This window comes from Apis dorsata, unplaced genomic scaffold (assembly GCF_000469605.1).
Source record: "Apis dorsata unplaced genomic scaffold, Apis dorsata 1.3 scaffold_37, whole genome shotgun sequence".
NCBI classification, from domain to species: Eukaryota; Metazoa; Arthropoda; class Insecta; order Hymenoptera; family Apidae; genus Apis; species Apis dorsata.
In genome coordinates, this window is record NW_006263339.1 from 1052872 (window position 1) to 1071613 (window position 18742).

Consider the following 18742-nt stretch of genomic DNA (forward strand, 5'->3'; position numbering starts at 1 on the left):
AATATGTATTTGGACATTATATTGAAAGTCGTTCTAGAATATGGAGGAGATAGGAAAATTGTTTTTTCATCATTCAATCCAGATATTTGTGCCATGATTCGTCTTAAGCAAAATAAGTACCCAGTAGTATTTTTAACACAAGGTGTAACTTCAAAATATCCTACTTATCATGATCCGAGATGTCAAACGATACCAATGGCTGTTAGACATGCATTAGCAGCTGATATTTTAGGAATTAATGTTCATACTGAAGATATTCTTAGAGATCCCTCACAAGTCAAATTTGTAAAAGATGCTGGATTAATTATTTTTTGTTGGGGAGATGATAATAATGATAAAGATACAATTCAACATTTAAAGAAACTTGGCTTGCATGCAGTTATTTATGACAAGTAAGCAATGTTTAAAATTTTATTTTTATATAAATAAATAAAAATATATATATAATAATTATTTAATATTTTGTATAGAATTGATGAATATAATGCAAAAGAAGTCAAGGAAAGTATATTTCTAGTTGATGCAAGAGAAAATCAAAAGGCACTAATTGCTTTAGCACAATGTAATCAGAGTTGTGCACCTCAACCTCAAATTACTAATTCTCTAAATTCAGAAAAGGTTAGTAATAATTTTTATGAATATCAATATTATATTTGGGAAAGAAGTTAATCCTCAATATTAAAAAAAACAATATAATTCAATTCATTTTAGGATTATTATATGGACATTGATAAATCACGAAATATGATCACAACTACATCAACTACAACTTCATTTGCATCTTTTGGTAAGAATAGTATTGGTGATGATAATAATATATATCCAATGTCAACCGTTAAATTACCAAGTACATGTGATCATCAGGAGAGCAAAGAGATCAGTGAAATGACGAAAGATTTTAGCGTTTGTGCAAAGTCTTTCGGCCACTCAGTAAAAGCAAAAAGTATCTCAGACTTAGTTTGCGGTCAAACAACAACATTATCAGAGATCTATGGAGAGGATGATACTGCGAAAGACTGTCTTTGATGTTTCTCTTTTAAGAAGCCGTTTATGTCATGGTTCTGATTTAGAAAACACTGCTTAGAAAAGACCACAAGAGGAAAAAAAAAGCCGAAGAAAATGTTTTGTAACTTGTAATTTACTATAATATTTAGACCAAAGGGGTTAAACAATTTTAGTTTCCCTAACAGTCCTAGGATCCATAACATTGGATCATCTTAACGGCCATTATGGAATATATTTATATATTAATGCACAAGAAAGATGATTGATTGTATTTTTCACATCGTTTTATCATTCCTACAATCAGTCAATTTCATATTTTATGTCTTACTTAAAATTTTATATAATGGCCTTTTTTTTAATACTGATAAAGTCCAATGGCTGTAGAAAAAGATGTTTATTTCTGTTACTCTGCCTGTGGCAGATGAATACAGAAATTGCAAGTTTTTAGTACAAATATTCTCAATATTTTCATTTAGTTCATAAAAAGAAGTCACCCCTCTCATTTTTTCTTTTAATTATATACTAATTTCAAAAAATGAAAATTGACACAAATATCTATATAATATAACAAATATATAACATCATAAATATATATATTTTCTCTTTTTTAGTAAATTATCAAAAAAAAATTAAAAAAAAATGCGATTTGTTTTTCGACAGTTTGAAATATTGATAAAAGCTGTGAAGTAATTATTATGTCATATTCACTTATTTATATTTCAAATTATTTTTAATGCAGCATTAGAAATTGAATGAATCATGAAAAAAGAATTGTGTGTAAAATTAATATAATTATAAAAAAAGTCGTTTTTTTCCATATTTATAATAATATGGTGATTGTTATAATTTATTCATCTATGTATGATAGTTACCTTAAAAAATTAAAAATCGATTTTCTTTGATATAAATAAGTACACAATTGTGAAATTAACAAATTTTTAAAATCATTTATTTGCTTTATAGATTTTTTCTGTTCAAATTCTAATACCTGATTAACTTTTTAATAAACTGCATCAGTGACAAAATAAATATGTAGTACGCGAATATCTTTTCAAAGTTATTGAACAGAGAAGATAATTTATACCGTTATACCGCATTGGTAGTATGCTATACAACTAAAGAGAGCGATTGTATCAATCGTTATGATTCTGGCAATATACAGAATATCTGTTGATGGTTTAGAGAAGTATACCACAGATATGTTATGGGATCATATATGTAAATGCACACATATAGTGCATTAAGGGGGGTGGTTACTGATCTTTTCTATTGTCATAGAGGCTATGCATTATAATAAACCAGTTGATAGATATAAATCGGTTCGATAAGTTTATAATTAAAATATATTGATAGAACTTTGCAAATTCTGACACCCATAAGTTAATACATTATAGTCTTCAAGTGTATAATATGATAACATCATATATATTTCAGATTTCTAATTATGTGTCTGTTTTTATCTCTCCCTATTAAACAATAATTTGAATATACAACGACTAATTATAAATATAATAATTAATTGGTTATATAATTATTATATAAAAATTTTCATACATATATAAACATTAAAAAAACTAATAAGATATAATATTTTTGCATTTACATTTGAAGTTTTAATTTCATTATTGAAAGTACCCGATTTGAAAATAAATATTAAATGTAATATATAGTTAACACATTATGGATTATTTTTTATTATATTTGAGATTTAGCAAGTGAACTTTAAATACATTCTAATATATCTATAATATAAAATCTATAATAGATAAAAGTAAAAACAAGTTTATTTTTTTTATTCAAAACATTATATTAACATAAGTTAACAAAAAATATTTTAATTTTAATTTTATTAAATTTATTAAATATTTTAATTTTATTTGAATTATTTATTAATATTATTTTGAAAGATTAGCTATCATATATTATTTATTATTTTAAATAATATTTTAAGTTTTTAAGTAATTTATTCTATTTGTAAAAAATATAAAGTAATAGTATCTCACATTCGTAAATAGTATATCTTAATTAAATGCAAAAAAATACAATGTCAAAAATATGACCATAATGTGATAATATTAATATTAACTTTTAAATTAAAAAATATTTTACAATATAAATTATTTAAATGTAAATGCAATTGCTGTAATAATATTTATTTTCAGAATAAATTTAAAAAAAACAAATTGAATATTTATAATAAATATTCATAAAGAATATATTGATTTTCAAGTATAGAAGTTTATGACTAAATTTTTCAATTTATTATTTAATAAATCTTATTAAAAAGATTATCCTCATTCCTATAAATCACTCCTTAAAGTATTTATTAAATTTAGTAGTAAAAATTATATATAAAAAATATAAAAAATCAATAACTTTTGGCTTTTTAATATTCGCATTTATATGTGTGTGTATATATATATTTTAATTTAATTTTTTTTTTATAATTTTTGAATGAAATTCTAACTATATTCTTTATAAAATTACGAAATACAATAATTTTAGTTTAAAAATTAAATAATTAAAAATTTTTTTTAAAATTAATGAAAATAAATTAATTTATATGTTTATAGTATAGTTTAAAGTTTTATTATTTTTTTTAATGTTTTATTATAGTCCTTTTAATTCAATGATTTATTAAACAAAAAAAATTTTTGTAATATCTCAAAATTGTAAAAAATACACGTGTAAAAATTGTAAAAAAAAATTTTGTTTTTATAGAAATTATAAATTACTTGATTAACATCATAAGTTAAATATTAAGCCTATAATGGAAAGTGATTTTATATAGCGTTTTTTTTCAATCAAAGTGTCCCTGGAAACTTTCGAATATTGAGACCGCGTTCGAAATGAAGGGAATTTAATGGCGGTTGAAGAGCCCCCACCCTGACCTCATATGCAGAGACAGTCAAGGTGTCAACAGGCGAGGCCGAACAGAGTTTACGTGATAATTCTTGTCTGTTCATATTTGCAGATTTATTTTATCACTTATCGTTTTGTATTAGCAATATTTAAGTCGTGATAATCAAGATATATATTTTCATAATAACTGATGTTCAGAGAATGCAACTGTTCAAAGTATAGCATGGTACAAATTTTTCTGACGTGTATATGTGTATACGTACATAATGTTTTGATTCAATCGCAGCTGAAGTTTTATCGTATCTATTTAGTTAAAGAATGTTTCTTGATTTTGTTTCATTGATAAAAATTATAGTGTTTTGTCGTCTCATTACTTATTGTTGCAAGTTTTATAGTAGTGTACTTATAAATTAATTTGTTATAAATTTTTTTTATAACTGATTAATGTTCTAGTCAGGAACGATATGTTTGACGCTTGAATGATTATTGTACAACGTGATTGTGACAAGGCATACTTGAATACTATTGCTGTGATTTAAAATTATTTGTAATGCAGAACTAATAATACTGGTTGATACATGTTTTTATAAACTGCTATGGATAAAAAGATTTTATTGCATACTAATAAGATGATTTTATTTATTTTCATTTTTTATTATTATTTTTATATATAAATAAATAAAAATATATTATGATTTTTCTATATTTATTACATAAAATATAATATAATTGAAAATTTTAATCCATATTTAATCCAAAAAATCCATATTTATTTGTTTTTGTTTTAAAAATTAATTATGTTATTATCATTATGTAATAATAATAAATTGTTTTTATAAAATATTATTATAACTATTTCATAAAATATTAAAATTTAATAAATAATATTAAATAATTAATAATAGTTTCTTATGATAATTATTGAAATAACAAAAAAATTTGCTTTTTCAGATATGACTCTTTGTGCTTATAATATAATTGCTCACAAAACAATCCAATAAACATGGATGATGAGTTTTATTTTATCAAACAGCAGTGAGGCGAATATACTGTAATGGGGTGGGTTTTGTCCACCATAATATGGATTACTATATGGAGTTGCCTCTTGCGGGGCTTAGAATTAGCTCCACAGACATCTCCAAAACAAATTCCATGTGATAAAACAAGAAAAGTTTTTACTGATTCTTGGGGAATTATTAGTGATGGACCATTGGGCTCAAATTATACTCAAGATTCTCATTGTGAATGGCTTATAAAAGGTAAAAAATCTTATATATTACAATATATTTTATAAATAAATCTTACAATAATTTTTTATTCTTTGTTTATAATTGTTTATTATATTATTTATATATAATTGTATTATATAATTATATTTATATATAATTATAATTGTTTATAATATTATAATATTAATTAATTAATTTATATATTTTACAGCAAATAATAGTCGACAATTTATTACTTTAAGTTTTCGTACAATGGGAACAGAATGTAGCTATGATTATGTTTTTGTTTATGATGGAGATTCTTTCCGATCTCCTCTTTTAGGCAGTTTCAGTGGTAAAACTGAACCACAACAAGTAACATCATCATCTGGCTATGTATGTGAATATGAAATTCTAATAAACTTATCTAATATATATAATATATATAAATTATTAAAAAATTGTGATAACTATATTTTTTAAATATTTTTTTTATAGATGTTAATACTATTGTACAGTGATACAAACTATGTTTTGGATGGTTTCCATGCAGAATTTTCAGTTACAAATTGTTCAAATAATTGTACAAATCATGGCAAATGTATTGATAATACATGCTTTTGTGAGGATGATTGGGGTGGACGAGATTGTTCTAGAGCTCTTTGTCCAAATAATTGCAGTTATAGTGGAAAATGTGATTTAAAACGATGTCACTGTCAAAATGGATATTCAGGACAATCTTGTTCATTACATAAAATGCATCCTGAAGGCAACAAGTATGTTATGGAATATATTATTATTATAAATATTATTATTATATTATTAAATATAATTATTATTTATTAATTATTAAATATGATAAATAGATGGCACTGGCTTTCTCATTCAGAAGGTGGATTAAGGCCACGGGCAGCACATACTGCAGTTTATATAAAAGAAACTGATTCTCTTTATGTTTTTGGTGGCTATGATCTTAATTATATACTTGATAATTTGGAAGTGTATCGATTTAATATAAGTCAATGGGAAGACGAATATGGTAATGAATTAGGTAAGAAGAAAACACAAAGTAATTCTTTATAAGATATATATATAAAAAGAGAGAATGTATATATATATATGTATGTATATATATTTTAATATATATTATATTATAAAATTATTATGTATATTTCTTTAAAACAGAAGGCATCTCATCTGCAGAACATTTAGATCCTATACTTCTTGCTCTTGAATTAAAAGGAACAAATGCAGATGAAAAAGAATTATATGGTCTTCGTACTTCATCTTTTATATGGAAATTGCTTTCTGGTATTAAAGATAATAATAATACCTTTAATTCACGTAATCTTGCAAATGTAGAAAAAAGATATGGTTGGTCAGAATTTAGGATTGGAGATCATAATGATCGTGAAAAAAAAATTCATGAAACTAAAGATAATGAAACTAGTAGAAGTACAGTTAGAATAGAAAGAAATGATGATTTTAGAAAAAAACATTCTAGACATACTAGACCTCGATATGCACAAACTGCAAGGTAAAAATAAAATATATGATATAATTACTTAATGATGATTAATTTAATGTTAATATTTTTTTTTTATTAATTTAATATTATAGACATCGTAGAAATCTTGAAAATCTAAATTTCTATAAAAAATTTCATACTTCAAATATAAAAAGTGATATATTAAATTGGGAAGAGGAAATTGCAGAAGATTCTATTGGAGATAATATTTATGTTCAAGAACCTAAAATAAGAGACGAATTATTTAAAGATGAATCTACTAAATCATCAATTGACAAATTACCTAAACCAAGTCCGCGATATGGCCATGCTGCTTGTAGATATGATGGTCAGTTTGCATCCATTTGAAATATTTAAAATAATAATAATAATATTATTATTATTATAATTTATAACTTAATAATTTATACATTAATAGGTGGTTTTGTTATATATGGTGGAAAAGTACAAGATGGTTCTTTATCTAATGAATTATGGTATTACAATGTTAATACACGTTCCTGGACATTAAGAGCAAAAAATTCTCCATTTTATCCTCCACAATTAACAAGACATACACTTACTTTAGCAAATAATTACATTTATCTTTTTGGTGGTAGTACAGTTGATGGTGAATTTTCATCAAATTTATATAAGATTAAATTGAATTTATGTAAGTTTATATAATTCAATATGTTTATTATATTTTAATTTTATCATAATCAAAATATTTTATATAAATTTGTTCCAATTCAAGCTGATCCTACAGCAACTACAGAAAAATGGAAAGAAGTACATCCTCGAGGAGGTAAAGAATTAGATGTACGTGTAGTTGCACATTCAACTGTATATCATGAAGCTACTAATTCTTTATTAATTTATGGAGGAGTAGTAGCTAGTGTAGCACGATTTAGTAAATTATCAGATAGAATGTTTGTATTTCAACTTGACAGAAAAGTTTGGTCTGAAATTCATTATCCAAGAGCACATTTAAGAGATACTTATGTTCCAAGAGAACGAGCATTTCATACCTGTAATATTATAGGTAATAACTATTTATTATAATTTTTATGAAAAAAATGATTAAATGTATTAAATTTCAATTATATTATTAAACAAAATCTTAATAATTTATATTAAAAAATTTTACAGGAAATTACTTAGTTGTATTTGGTGGATATTCTCATAGACATAATAAAGAAGAAATATGTTATGATAATCAGATGTATCTTTATCATTTAGGCTGTCACGCTTGGGTAAGCCATGATGTATTAGGTTTAAATGATAAAGGTAAATCGAAATTTCAACATTTAAAATAAAGTTGTGTAAAATTTTAGTTGCTTTTGTTTTAAAACATTTATCGTGATATCTAGACTCTCGTTATCCAAAACAACAGGGAGTATTTGCACATGCAGCAGATGTACGGAATGGAAATACATTATTATTAGTTGGTGGTTATCATGGAAATGTAAATGCTGATTTACTTGCATATACATTACCACCAATGCTTGCTCCAGGAGATGAAGATAATATAGAACCTGAGCAAATTTGTTCAAGACATAAAAGTTTGATGGAATGTACAGCTAATCCAGAATGTGGTTGGTGTTCGGCAGACGAGGTATCTTCCTAATATATATATAAAATATTCATATTATTCATTGAATATTAAAAATCAATTAATATTAAAAATTTTTATTTTATTTTAGATATGTTATGGTAGGACTATTGGTAGTAATTGTACAACAAATCTTCAAACGACGCGTTGTCTAGGTGTTTGTCCTGCGCTTGGAGATTGTCATTCTTGTTTAATACATGGTCAACCTGGTGGAGGATGGGGTACAACTGCACGTGGAAAAAAGTCTGTGTCTAATAAATTAAATCGCGGAACTTGTACTTGGTGTGTTCAAAATGCACGTTGTCATCATAAAGATGATAATTATGGTGTTTGTGGACTTCGAGATGATACACTATCTCAAATACCGGGATGGTGGGGATCGAAAGGTACAGAAATTATAAAAGTTGAAGAATGTCGGGAAATGGATAAAAGACCAGGATTAACATTTTTAAAATATAAACCTCCAGTAAATTTTACTCAACCTGATTCAGTTACGATAGTTAATGCTACTACAGTAGATTTTAGTGTTCCATCCATGCAAGGAGCAAAAACAGAATCAGCACTTGGTGGAGAAATGATTGCTAGATTAATTGGTTTTCTTAGACCACCTCAAGATTTTTGGGATAGCACAGTAGAACATTTGAAAATTTGTGTTAGTTACAATAGTGCAACATTACATGTATCAAGAAGTGATGATCCTCAAGAATTGGTAAATTGCCTTTCCATTTTTCAATCAATTTAACTATTTAAAATATATATTATATATTATATAAATTATTGTATTATATTAAATTATATTAAATATTTAACTATTTAATATATTATGTTATTAATTCTTTCATTAAATTAATTCATTAATTCTTTAACAAATGTAATAAGAAATTAATTTTTATTATAATTATATTTCCTAATTTTTTTTTAGGAATTAGTTGCAAATTTAACTGCTGAGACATCGCAATGTATTTCAACAAAATGGCCAGATGGACATCAAATGATGTTATTACCAGGTCGATATTTATTAGATTTCGAGTCAAAAAGAATGGTTACTACCAGTAGTTATGCATATGCTAGCAAAATGGAAATTACTCATAACAAAAAAACTGAAAATCCAAAAGTATTTACATTTGAATATCTCGAACCATTTCAAAACGGTTCTTGTCATCAATATAAAAACTGCCTCCATTGTTTAACTGATTCTTCATGTGGTTGGTGCGATATTATTAATAAATGTCTTTCACGTTCAATTAACGAAACAGAAAGCTGTATAGCTGATGTAGAATGGGATGAAGATAGAAATCCTATTCGCGAATGGCATTATTTAACTATAACTCCTTCAGCTTGTGCTAATTGTTCTAATTATATATCATGTGAATCTTGTGTTGGTAGTAATTTGTGTGAATGGTGGACAGAAGAAGCTCGTTGCGCAAGAATAGGTAGATTACCTAATGCAGTTATTAGCTTTGATCAATGTCCAATTCCATGTAGACAACGTTCAAATTGTACACAATGTTTAGATGAGCGTGGAAGATGTGTTTGGTGTGAGGCCACACAAGAATGTTTTTCTTTCTCAGTATATACATCTGAATATCAATTTGGTTTATGTCGAGAATGGATGGATCAGGCTGGTTTAATGGGAGTAACATCAAGGTCAGGATCATCCTTAACAGGCAATGATCAATGCAAAAGTTGTACTCGGCACACAAATTGTTCTAGTTGTTTACATTCATTGAGTTGTGGATGGTGTTACAGTTTAGAAAATCCTATTATAGGAGCATGTGTTCAAGGAGATTTCAATCAACCACATGTCAATTGTAGTTTAATTATCAATGAATATCAAAATACAACTTTAGAGATCGACGAATCAGGTTGGGCATATGCTCAATGTCCAGATGTTGATGAATGTGACTTAGGTTTACATGATTGTCATCTTAATGCAGTATGCACAAATACTCATGGTAGTTTTAGCTGTCAATGTAAAAGAGGTTTTAATGGAGATGGCAAAGAAAATTGTACTAAGACTTGTTATGAAAAATGTGTTAATGGTTATTGTAGTGAAGCTCCTGATTATAAATGTGAATGCAATTTAGGATGGACAGGACCAGATTGTAGAATAAATTGTGGTTGTTATAATCACTCTACTTGCATACAAGGACCAGGTATTTGTGATAAATGTCAAGATTGGACTACTGGTAGATATTGCGAAGAATGTAAGGCAGGCAGTTATGGTAATGCTACAACACCTCTTGGATGTAAAAAGTGCAATTGTAATGAACATGGAGATAAAGATCTAGGAATCTGCAATCGACAAACTGGTGTATGTTTTTGTCGTGATAATACGCAAGGGGATATGTGTCAACGTTGTAAGAAAGGTTATTACGGCGATCCAAGAGATGGCGGAATGTGCTATTATAGTTGTATGTCCCGAGGAATGCTTGGCGGAGAAGGAAATGGCAAACAAGGTCTTGGCAGCAGACACTCACAATTATCATTATGGGAAAGTCATTTTGGAGATTCTCCAACAAGAGAGTGTCTTTGGATAGTTAGTCCAAAAACAGATCTTTCATCAGACAACATGCTCTCAGGAATACAAAATGTAATACAATTTACTATACATGATGATATTAATGTTAGTTGTCAAGAAAATAGTGTTTATGTATATGATGGACTTCCCGAATTTGTTTCATCAGTGACTAGTCATCAGAGTCAACTTTTAGGTGTTTATTGTACAGAAAGTACAGATTATCCCGTTACTGTAGAAGCTAAATCAGGATTTCTTACTGTTCATTATAAACAATTGGATGAAGTAGAAGGCTTCAATGCAAGTTATTTAATAATGACTTGTAATAATTGTCCCGGAAATCGGGAATGTCGAAATGGTAATTGCTTATGTAAAGCTGGTTTTGTAGGAATCAATTGCAATATTGAAATATGTCCTAATAATTGCACTTCAACTAAGAAACAAGGAATTTGCGATAAAGGTTATGGCCGTTGTGTCTGTATACCTGGTTATGGAGGACGTGATTGCTCAATTAAGATTAAAGAACATCAATTAATTTTTACTGAATTGTTTAACTCAGAATATTTAGCTGATCATTTGGATCATCTGAGGAAAACTTTACCACGATTTGGTCATACATTGGTTGCTGATAGAAGGGGTAGTTTATGGATGTTTGGAGGCTATTCTCTTAGTCATGGACCTCTAAATGATATTAGACTTTTTGATACTAAAAATAACACATGGATGCCTATTACTGTAGAATCTACTTCAAAGGCCTCTATGCCTCAAGGTAGATACTTCCATGCAACTGAAATAGTTCATAGTAAACAACAAATATATGTTTATGGTGGTTTGACAATGAAACAAGAAGATATTCAAGGTTTATCAAATAACACTCTTAGCGATTTTTGGAAATTTAGTCTACAAAATCAAAGATGGATGCAAATCATACAAGATAAATTTAAAAAAGAACCACCATCTTTAGCTGGACATACATTAACTCTTCGTAGAAATGGAGAATCAGAAAGTCTAATATTAATTGGAGGATTCAGTCCTAAGTATGGTTATCTTGACACAGTATGGGAATTCAATTTAGAAACAGAAGCTTGGGATACAATAAATACAATTGGAAATGGACCATTAGGAGTATATGGCCATTCAACTGTATATCATAGCAAGTCTGATAGTTTTTATATTTTCGGTGGATACACTTATGCAATAAATCGAACATTTATTTCTAATAAATTATACGCATTGAATTATAAAACTCGTATGTGGTCTGTACTTCCTCCATTTGATGATGATCTCACTGATGGAAGTAGTTTGGTAAGCAATATTTTTTTTAATTAATTAAAAAATTTGAATCATTTTTTTTAAGTCATGATCGATTATTATATTTTGTTATAGCCACAAGCTAGATTTCTTCATTCTGCTGTTACCACTGATGAATATATGGTGATATTTGGTGGTCGTCAAAATCCACATAATACTTCGGATTCATTGATTGCTTATAAATATTCATGTAATTTATGGATTCGTTTAATAACAAAAGATATGGAAGTTATTGGATATCCACCACCTCCAGCATATGCTCATGCAATGACTCATGCTGATCCAGAATCTAATGCTGTATATGTAGTTGGTGGTTTTGATGGTGGAATTAAAAGTCATGTTACTCTTATAAATATACCGGAAGATTTGTGTAATCTTTGGACAGATAAAATAACTTGCAGAAAATATTTTGGATGTTCTTTTTGTTCTGTTATTACAATTAGTGGAAATAATGCTTCATTTTGTTTTTCTAATGAAATATCAATTAATAAGGATGATAGGTAAATTCTAATATTTAATAAATATTTTTTTAAACATATTTATAAATATTTCTAAATATATTTAAAAAAATATTTTAGATGTGATATTAATGTTACTCAAGCTCAACGATCAAATGGAATCTTTTGTAATTTAGAATGGATGATGAGTAGAAAATGCCAAAATTTTAAAACTTGTACAGAATGTTTAGCAGAATGGCCATATTATAAAAGTGAAGAACCAGTGTGTAAATGGTGTACAAATTGTCCAAATGGAAAGTGTATACCATCTGAGAAAGATTGCGACGAATTAAATAAATGCAGTATTAGACAAATATCAGTAACAGATGTAAATCAATGTGGAGAACGTCAATGTCCAGCAAGTGATTGCGAGAAATGTAATAATCTTGAAGGTTGTGTGTGGACAAGGCAGGTTTTAAAAACTTGTGAGTTAAAAAATTATTCAAAGAATATGTAAATATATATAATACTTTATAGACAATTTTTAATAATTTTTCAAAATATTTGTAGCTGAATTGGGACTTGCAGTAACAGGAGAACCTGTCTATGATTGGAATTGTGTACCAGAACATATTTTTGAAAGATCAAGTATTAAAATGGGAAGTACGCAATGTGAAAAACGATGTGGTGATCATAAGGACTGTAAAAACTGTCTAAAAGGTACAGGAGCCGAAGGTGGTTGGCGAGAATGTAGATGGTCAACGCAACTTAATGAAGTAAATACATAATTCTAAAAAAATAAATATATATATGTGCGTGCGTGCGTGCATGCGAGAGAGAGAGAGAGAGAGAGAGAGAGAGAGAGAGAGAGAGGAGAGAGAAATTAAAATTTTTTTCAATTTATTAATAAATTTTAGTGTATTTCTCCATCATATCAACCTCTGTACTGTGCTGGCGGTGTATGTGGTTTAGTATTACGTAGTTCTGATATGGATCATTGTCCTGAACCATGTTCAGTTTTTAAACAATGCAGTACATGTTTAAAACATTCACATTGTGGTTGGTGTTCTTTTGATTCAGCTAATATAACTGGTCAAGGAATATGTACAGAAGGTTCATTAGAAGCACCAGCAGATCATCCAGCTGGTGGAACATGTGAAATGTTATATTATCAACAATTACCCACAGTTGAACTAAGTAAGAAAATCTAATATATAATATATAATGATATAATGATTCGAATATTATTGATTAGTCAGTTTTTTTAATTTTATTTTTTTAATTTTATCAATACTAATATATAAAAATTATAATATTTGTAACTATATTATTTTTATTTGTATTTAGAGTTTCTAGAAATCTCAGATAATGTTACAATGTCAATTCCAAATGTGATGTCGAAACCAATATTTTCTTGGCATTATGTGCGATGCCCACCAGAAAATGAATGTACGAATGGCCACCATACATGTTCCATAAAAAGTGAAAAATGTTTTGATTTAGAAGAAGGATTTGAATGCATGTGTGGCGACGGATATAAAACTGAAACGTAATTTTTATTAAAATATTTTTCTTTTTATTACTTATATATATATATATATATATTATTTTATTAATAAAGAAACAATTCATTAATTATTTTATATTTATTTCAGTCCATCATCATTTAATGAATTTGGAAGGTGAGATTCAAATTTTGAGCTATTTATTTATATATATTATTTATTAAATATTTTTAATATTAAGTACATATAATTTATTTTGTTCTTAGAAAAATTTGCGTTCCAATGTGTACACAAGGTTGTGTTAGAGGAACATGCATAGAACCAAATATTTGTCGTTGTGACTTCGGTTATGTAGGTGCCAATTGTTCCATTCAGTGCCAATGTAATGGTCATAGTAATTGTGCAGGCCCAGATAAATTAGACGTTTGTTTAGAATGTCATAATAATACAATGGGACCACAATGTGACAAATGTAGACCTTTATTTGTTGGAAATCCAGCAGATAATGGTCAATGTGTACCATGTCTTGAATATTGCAATGGACATACTCGAATATGTATTAATGAAAGCATGACTGTACCGGTAATTTATATATTAAAAAGTATAATTGAAGATAAAAAAAATCTTATTTTTTTTAAATAAAATAAATAAAAAATAATATAATTTTTTTAGGATCCAAATTCAATTGAAAAAATGTCTATAGAATTACTAGAAAAACAATTAGTCGAAGGCCCTGTAGCTAAAGCCAAATGTGTAAATTGTGGAAATAATACAAGAGGTGACAAATGTGGTGAATGTATGACTGGTTATTTCAGAGGAACAGAAGATCTTCGTGATATATGTCGATCGTTAGTATTATTATATCAATATTTTTATTTATGTATATTTATATTATATATGTGTACTATATATATTATTAAATGTCTTTTATATTATTAAAAATTTATTATTTCTAGTTGTCAATGCCATGGACATGGATTCACTTGTGATCCAGTAACAGGAGAAAAATGCAATTGTGGTAATAATACAGAAAGTGATCCAACTTGTACTAGTGGACCTATGAAAAGTACAAATACTGGTAGTTCACCATGTTGGATGGTACAATGTAGTAAATGTAAAGAAAATTATGCTGGGACACCAACAATGGGTCATCAATGTTATAAAACTGTAACTGTTGACAACAAAATGTGCTTTGATTCTAAATTAATAGGTGAATTATTTAACATATTTATATCATTTATTATATCGTATATAAATATATTTATTATTATATTTTATTATATTATTTTATATTAATTTTCTTCAAAAAATTATATTATAGTTTAGAATTATACATATATTTTGATCAAATATTACTTTTCTTAAATTGCATCTTTCTATTATGTCAGGAGGATCTTATGGTTCGTAACTCCTCCATTGTTAAATTATATATTTTTTTTTCTTTTTTCATTAATTTTTGTTCATTTATATGAAAACTTATTATTTTCACTAATTACAGATGAGTGTAAAATGAAACCAAAACCATTGAATCCCGGTCAAACGGTATTTTATATGGTACAGCCTCGTTTTATGAATGTTGATATTAGAGTTATGGTGGATGTTACACAAGGGGCTTTAGATCTATTTCTTAGCCCTCGAGATGATTCTTTTGTTGTTACATTAAATTCAACAACAGGATATCAAGATGTAAGAGTTTTATATACTTTTTTTTTATTTATAAAACATTGAATATTAAATATCTTCTGAATTAAAAATTATATCTACAGGTTGAACTAGACAGTAGATTTATGTGGCGAAAAAATTCACATAATATGTGGTTAGATGAACAGACTCGTAGTCAAATGAGATTAGTCGAATTCCAACCTCATAATACTTTTTCATTTGCTTTAAATGGCACTACAACCGAACCGAATTGGAATACTGGTCCTCAGTATATTGTAATGGAAAGATATGCAGAAGGTTTAGCTACATTTTTAACAATCGAGAATAGAAATACATTTTTGGTAGTTAGAAATCTTACGAATCGGTTAGTGTTAACATTACCACAAGACAAACATGAACTTCATGAAACAAAATTTCACATCGCGTTAAGAGCGATTGATCCTGTGCATCCAGAAATTAGTGGTCGAGCTGCTTACGGAATGATTTTCTTTCGACAGGATCAACTTCATATTGATTTGTTTGTCTTTTTCTCCGTATTCTTCTCTTGTTTCTTTTTATTTTTAGCCGGTTGTGTAGTTGCATGGAAAACGAAACAAGCAGCGGATGTTCGAAGAGCACGGAGAAGACATGTTGTCGAAATGTTGCATATGGCTAAAAGACCTTTCGCATCAGCTACTATCATTTACGATCGAGATGGTAATGACTGTAATCCAAGCTCGCCTCAGCGAAAAAGCAGACGTAATAAATTAGTCAGCTTTCATAGTGATGTTAGACCTGTAGCAGTTGAACCTACTGATGATGGAGTTGCGGCTGTAGCCACTGTTTTCATTAGATTGCCTGGAGGTCGACAAGCTCCAGTTAAATTAGCTCTTGGTAGCTCATTAATACTGTTAACTAGAGTTTATCCAGTTAACAGTAGAGTGTTCCTAAGACGTAGAAACAGTCATGCATTGAACTGATCTTCTTTCTATAAATATTTGTTTCGGCTATTTTTAAGTCTGTTTATGCTCTCAAAATTTATAGCAAAAACATGTAGCATGTTTATTTTTTACAATTATTAATCATTTTTTTGTTGATCTCATCTTTTTAATCGTCAATCTTGTGGTATCATAATACATAAAATCATTTTTCAAATTGGAAAACTTTTTATAGCAGATAGCATTTATATTTCTCGAATTTATATAAGTTGAATCGATTTTCAATCATTGAATTTTTAATAATATTGTTTGTTTATTGGCATTATTCAATGTCTGCCAGTAATATGAAATTTTAGTCGAAAGGTTGTATTATAGTTATAGAGAAACACTTGTAAGGATATTTAAATTAAATGATAATATATATACATATACACAAATACATATATATTGTCATACCATTCCATGACGAGACTGTATGTTTGTATATAAAAATCTGTAATTTACACGATTTTGTAGAAGCATTTTATGTAACAAGACATGATTTTATGTCTTGAAACATTTGTAGCTATCTTCAGAGGAAAATCAATGAATTTTGTTGATATTTTAAGAAATTTTCTATAACTATCTATCAAATTTATGCAAAGAAAAGACTACAAAGGCAACTATAATATTTTAAATTATTATTTAAATTATCAAAAATTTATATTTCAATTAATTAAGAAATTGCTGAAAATTTTGCTAAAAATAAATTCAATAATATTCAAATCTTAATAAATAACGAAAATAACTAATTTTTTTATTATTATAAATAGATTATTTTAAAATATTATCTATTTAAATACATTATAAAGCTTGAAGTGATATAATATTTCAACACAAATGTTATAATGGTCCTTTGTAGATAATTATAATATAACAAAAACGCAATAATAATCTGTCAACTGACATTATTACTTTTCAGCAGTTGACAAACAGGGTGATTTTTAAATAGGATGGATATACATAAATATATGATTATGTATGTTTGTATGCTATGTTAAAAAGTATTGTTAAAATGGCGACCGAAAATAAATTATATCCGCATAATTAAAAAACGATCAGTATTAGAAGTTGATTGGAAGCTCGATAATGCGTGCGAAAAGGTTCCTATGCCAAAAAATGAGGAATAATATAAATGTCATAGTACATATGATATATTTATGACAAAGATTTTAATTAAAAAATGTTGTAAATTGGAGTATGCACATTAAAAATATTAATTATAAAATATCAATAATACGATATATATATATATACACATATATATCGTCATTATCGATTTAAATATGGTGAAACTAAAAACAAATGTGTCCTTTATCAAAGATAATAAGCCAAGATTACATATTAATCAAAATATAGTAATAAAAATAGGATATTGATGTAATGATATTAATAACGCGTACTTTTAAGATAATTTTAATAAGCAAATTAATTGAGAAAGTGAGCAACGTGACATAGACACATAGTGACATAGATGTAAATATCATGAGGCGTTTTTGCTAAGCTGTTATATGGTACCAAACAAGTTTAATATATTCTGTACAGATTGTTTCTCAGGATAGTTGTTACACAACTTGAATATTTCTTACTGTATTTATAGAAAAAACTTTTCAGAACTAAAAAACATATATTGTATATCGTTTAATCTCTTTTTTAACGCAATTTATTTTTTGTATAGTTAAGATATTGTAATTAATATGTATAATAATATTTGAGTAAATTTTTAAGATATTTATTTTTGATAAATGATAGGATTAATGACATTTTCTGAAAGTACAGTGTGAAATTTTCAAGTTATTTTTGGGAGCATTCTAATTATGTCATCTATGTTATAAGAATGCACGGTTCCTTGATTGTAGGAACAATCATACACTGAGCAAATATTAAGTATGCATATGATAATGTTGTACTTTTTATCTATTGAATCTCCGAATTTAATTTTTTTGTTTTTTCATAAGTCTCGTCATATATCTTGTCAAATAATATTTTTGTTACCATTTGCTATATTTTCTTTCTCTCTATCTTACTAGCATATTTTTTTTCGTTTCATTTTTATTACAGTATACGATTCTATTCGTTTACTTTCATGCGACCAACTATCCTAATTATTATCGCGAGTCTGTAAACATATAAGAATAATACAAACTAACATTTAT

General features: G+C 27.1%; 2 protein-coding genes across 13 annotated transcripts in view; both read left to right on the forward strand.

Moving 5' to 3' along the window:
• Positions 1 to 1262, forward strand: part of LOC102681354 (glycerophosphocholine phosphodiesterase GPCPD1-like) — a 15312-nt gene extending 14050 nt beyond the window's left edge. For all 7 annotated transcript variants that reach the window (XM_031512849.1, XM_031512853.1, XM_031512838.1 and 4 more), the window contains 3 exons: positions 1 to 392; positions 471 to 618; positions 712 to 1262. In XM_031512849.1, coding sequence (XP_031368709.1) covers positions 1 to 392; positions 471 to 618; positions 712 to 1026 — 855 coding nt within the window. In that variant the 3' untranslated portion in view covers positions 1027 to 1262. The remainder of the gene's footprint in view (positions 393 to 470; positions 619 to 711) is intronic.
• On the forward strand, positions 712 to 17176 carry LOC102670965 (multiple epidermal growth factor-like domains protein 8). Of its 6 annotated transcripts, none has more exons than XM_031512810.1 (25): positions 712 to 787; positions 4819 to 5126; positions 5308 to 5471; positions 5574 to 5851; positions 5942 to 6126; positions 6261 to 6612; positions 6696 to 6931; positions 7022 to 7255; positions 7340 to 7627; positions 7735 to 7872; positions 7956 to 8200; positions 8289 to 8906; positions 9120 to 12020; positions 12102 to 12526; positions 12605 to 12948; positions 13034 to 13239; positions 13381 to 13660; positions 13811 to 14012; positions 14119 to 14145; positions 14235 to 14550; positions 14641 to 14816; positions 14925 to 15178; positions 15357 to 15368; positions 15467 to 15654; positions 15735 to 16589. In XM_031512810.1, exons 2-25 carry the CDS (start codon positions 4922 to 4924, stop codon positions 16587 to 16589), a joined length of 9129 nt encoding a protein of 3042 aa, XP_031368670.1. In that variant the 5' UTR covers positions 712 to 787; positions 4819 to 4921. The 6 variants fall into 6 exon arrangements, with proteins under 6 accessions (XP_031368670.1, XP_031368693.1, XP_006608556.1 ...); XM_031512833.1 differs by lacking the exon at positions 712 to 787 and adding an exon at positions 3760 to 4093 and having other exon boundaries at positions 8289 to 8298; positions 10285 to 12020; positions 15735 to 17176; XM_006608493.2 differs by lacking the exon at positions 712 to 787 and adding an exon at positions 3760 to 4093.
• Positions 17177 to 18742: the final 1566 nt, after the last annotated feature.

Coding starts and splice junctions, on each gene's coding strand:
- LOC102670965 (XM_031512810.1), top strand. CDS start 4,922: ATGGGGTGGGTTTTGTCCACCATAATATGGATTACTATATGGAGTTGC. Junction 5,127..5,307: donor TTGTGAATGGCTTATAAAAG/GTAAAAAATCTT, acceptor TATATTTTACAG/CAAATAATAGTCGACAATTT. Junction 12,021..12,101: donor TCACTGATGGAAGTAGTTTG/GTAAGCAATATT, acceptor ATTTTGTTATAG/CCACAAGCTAGATTTCTTCA.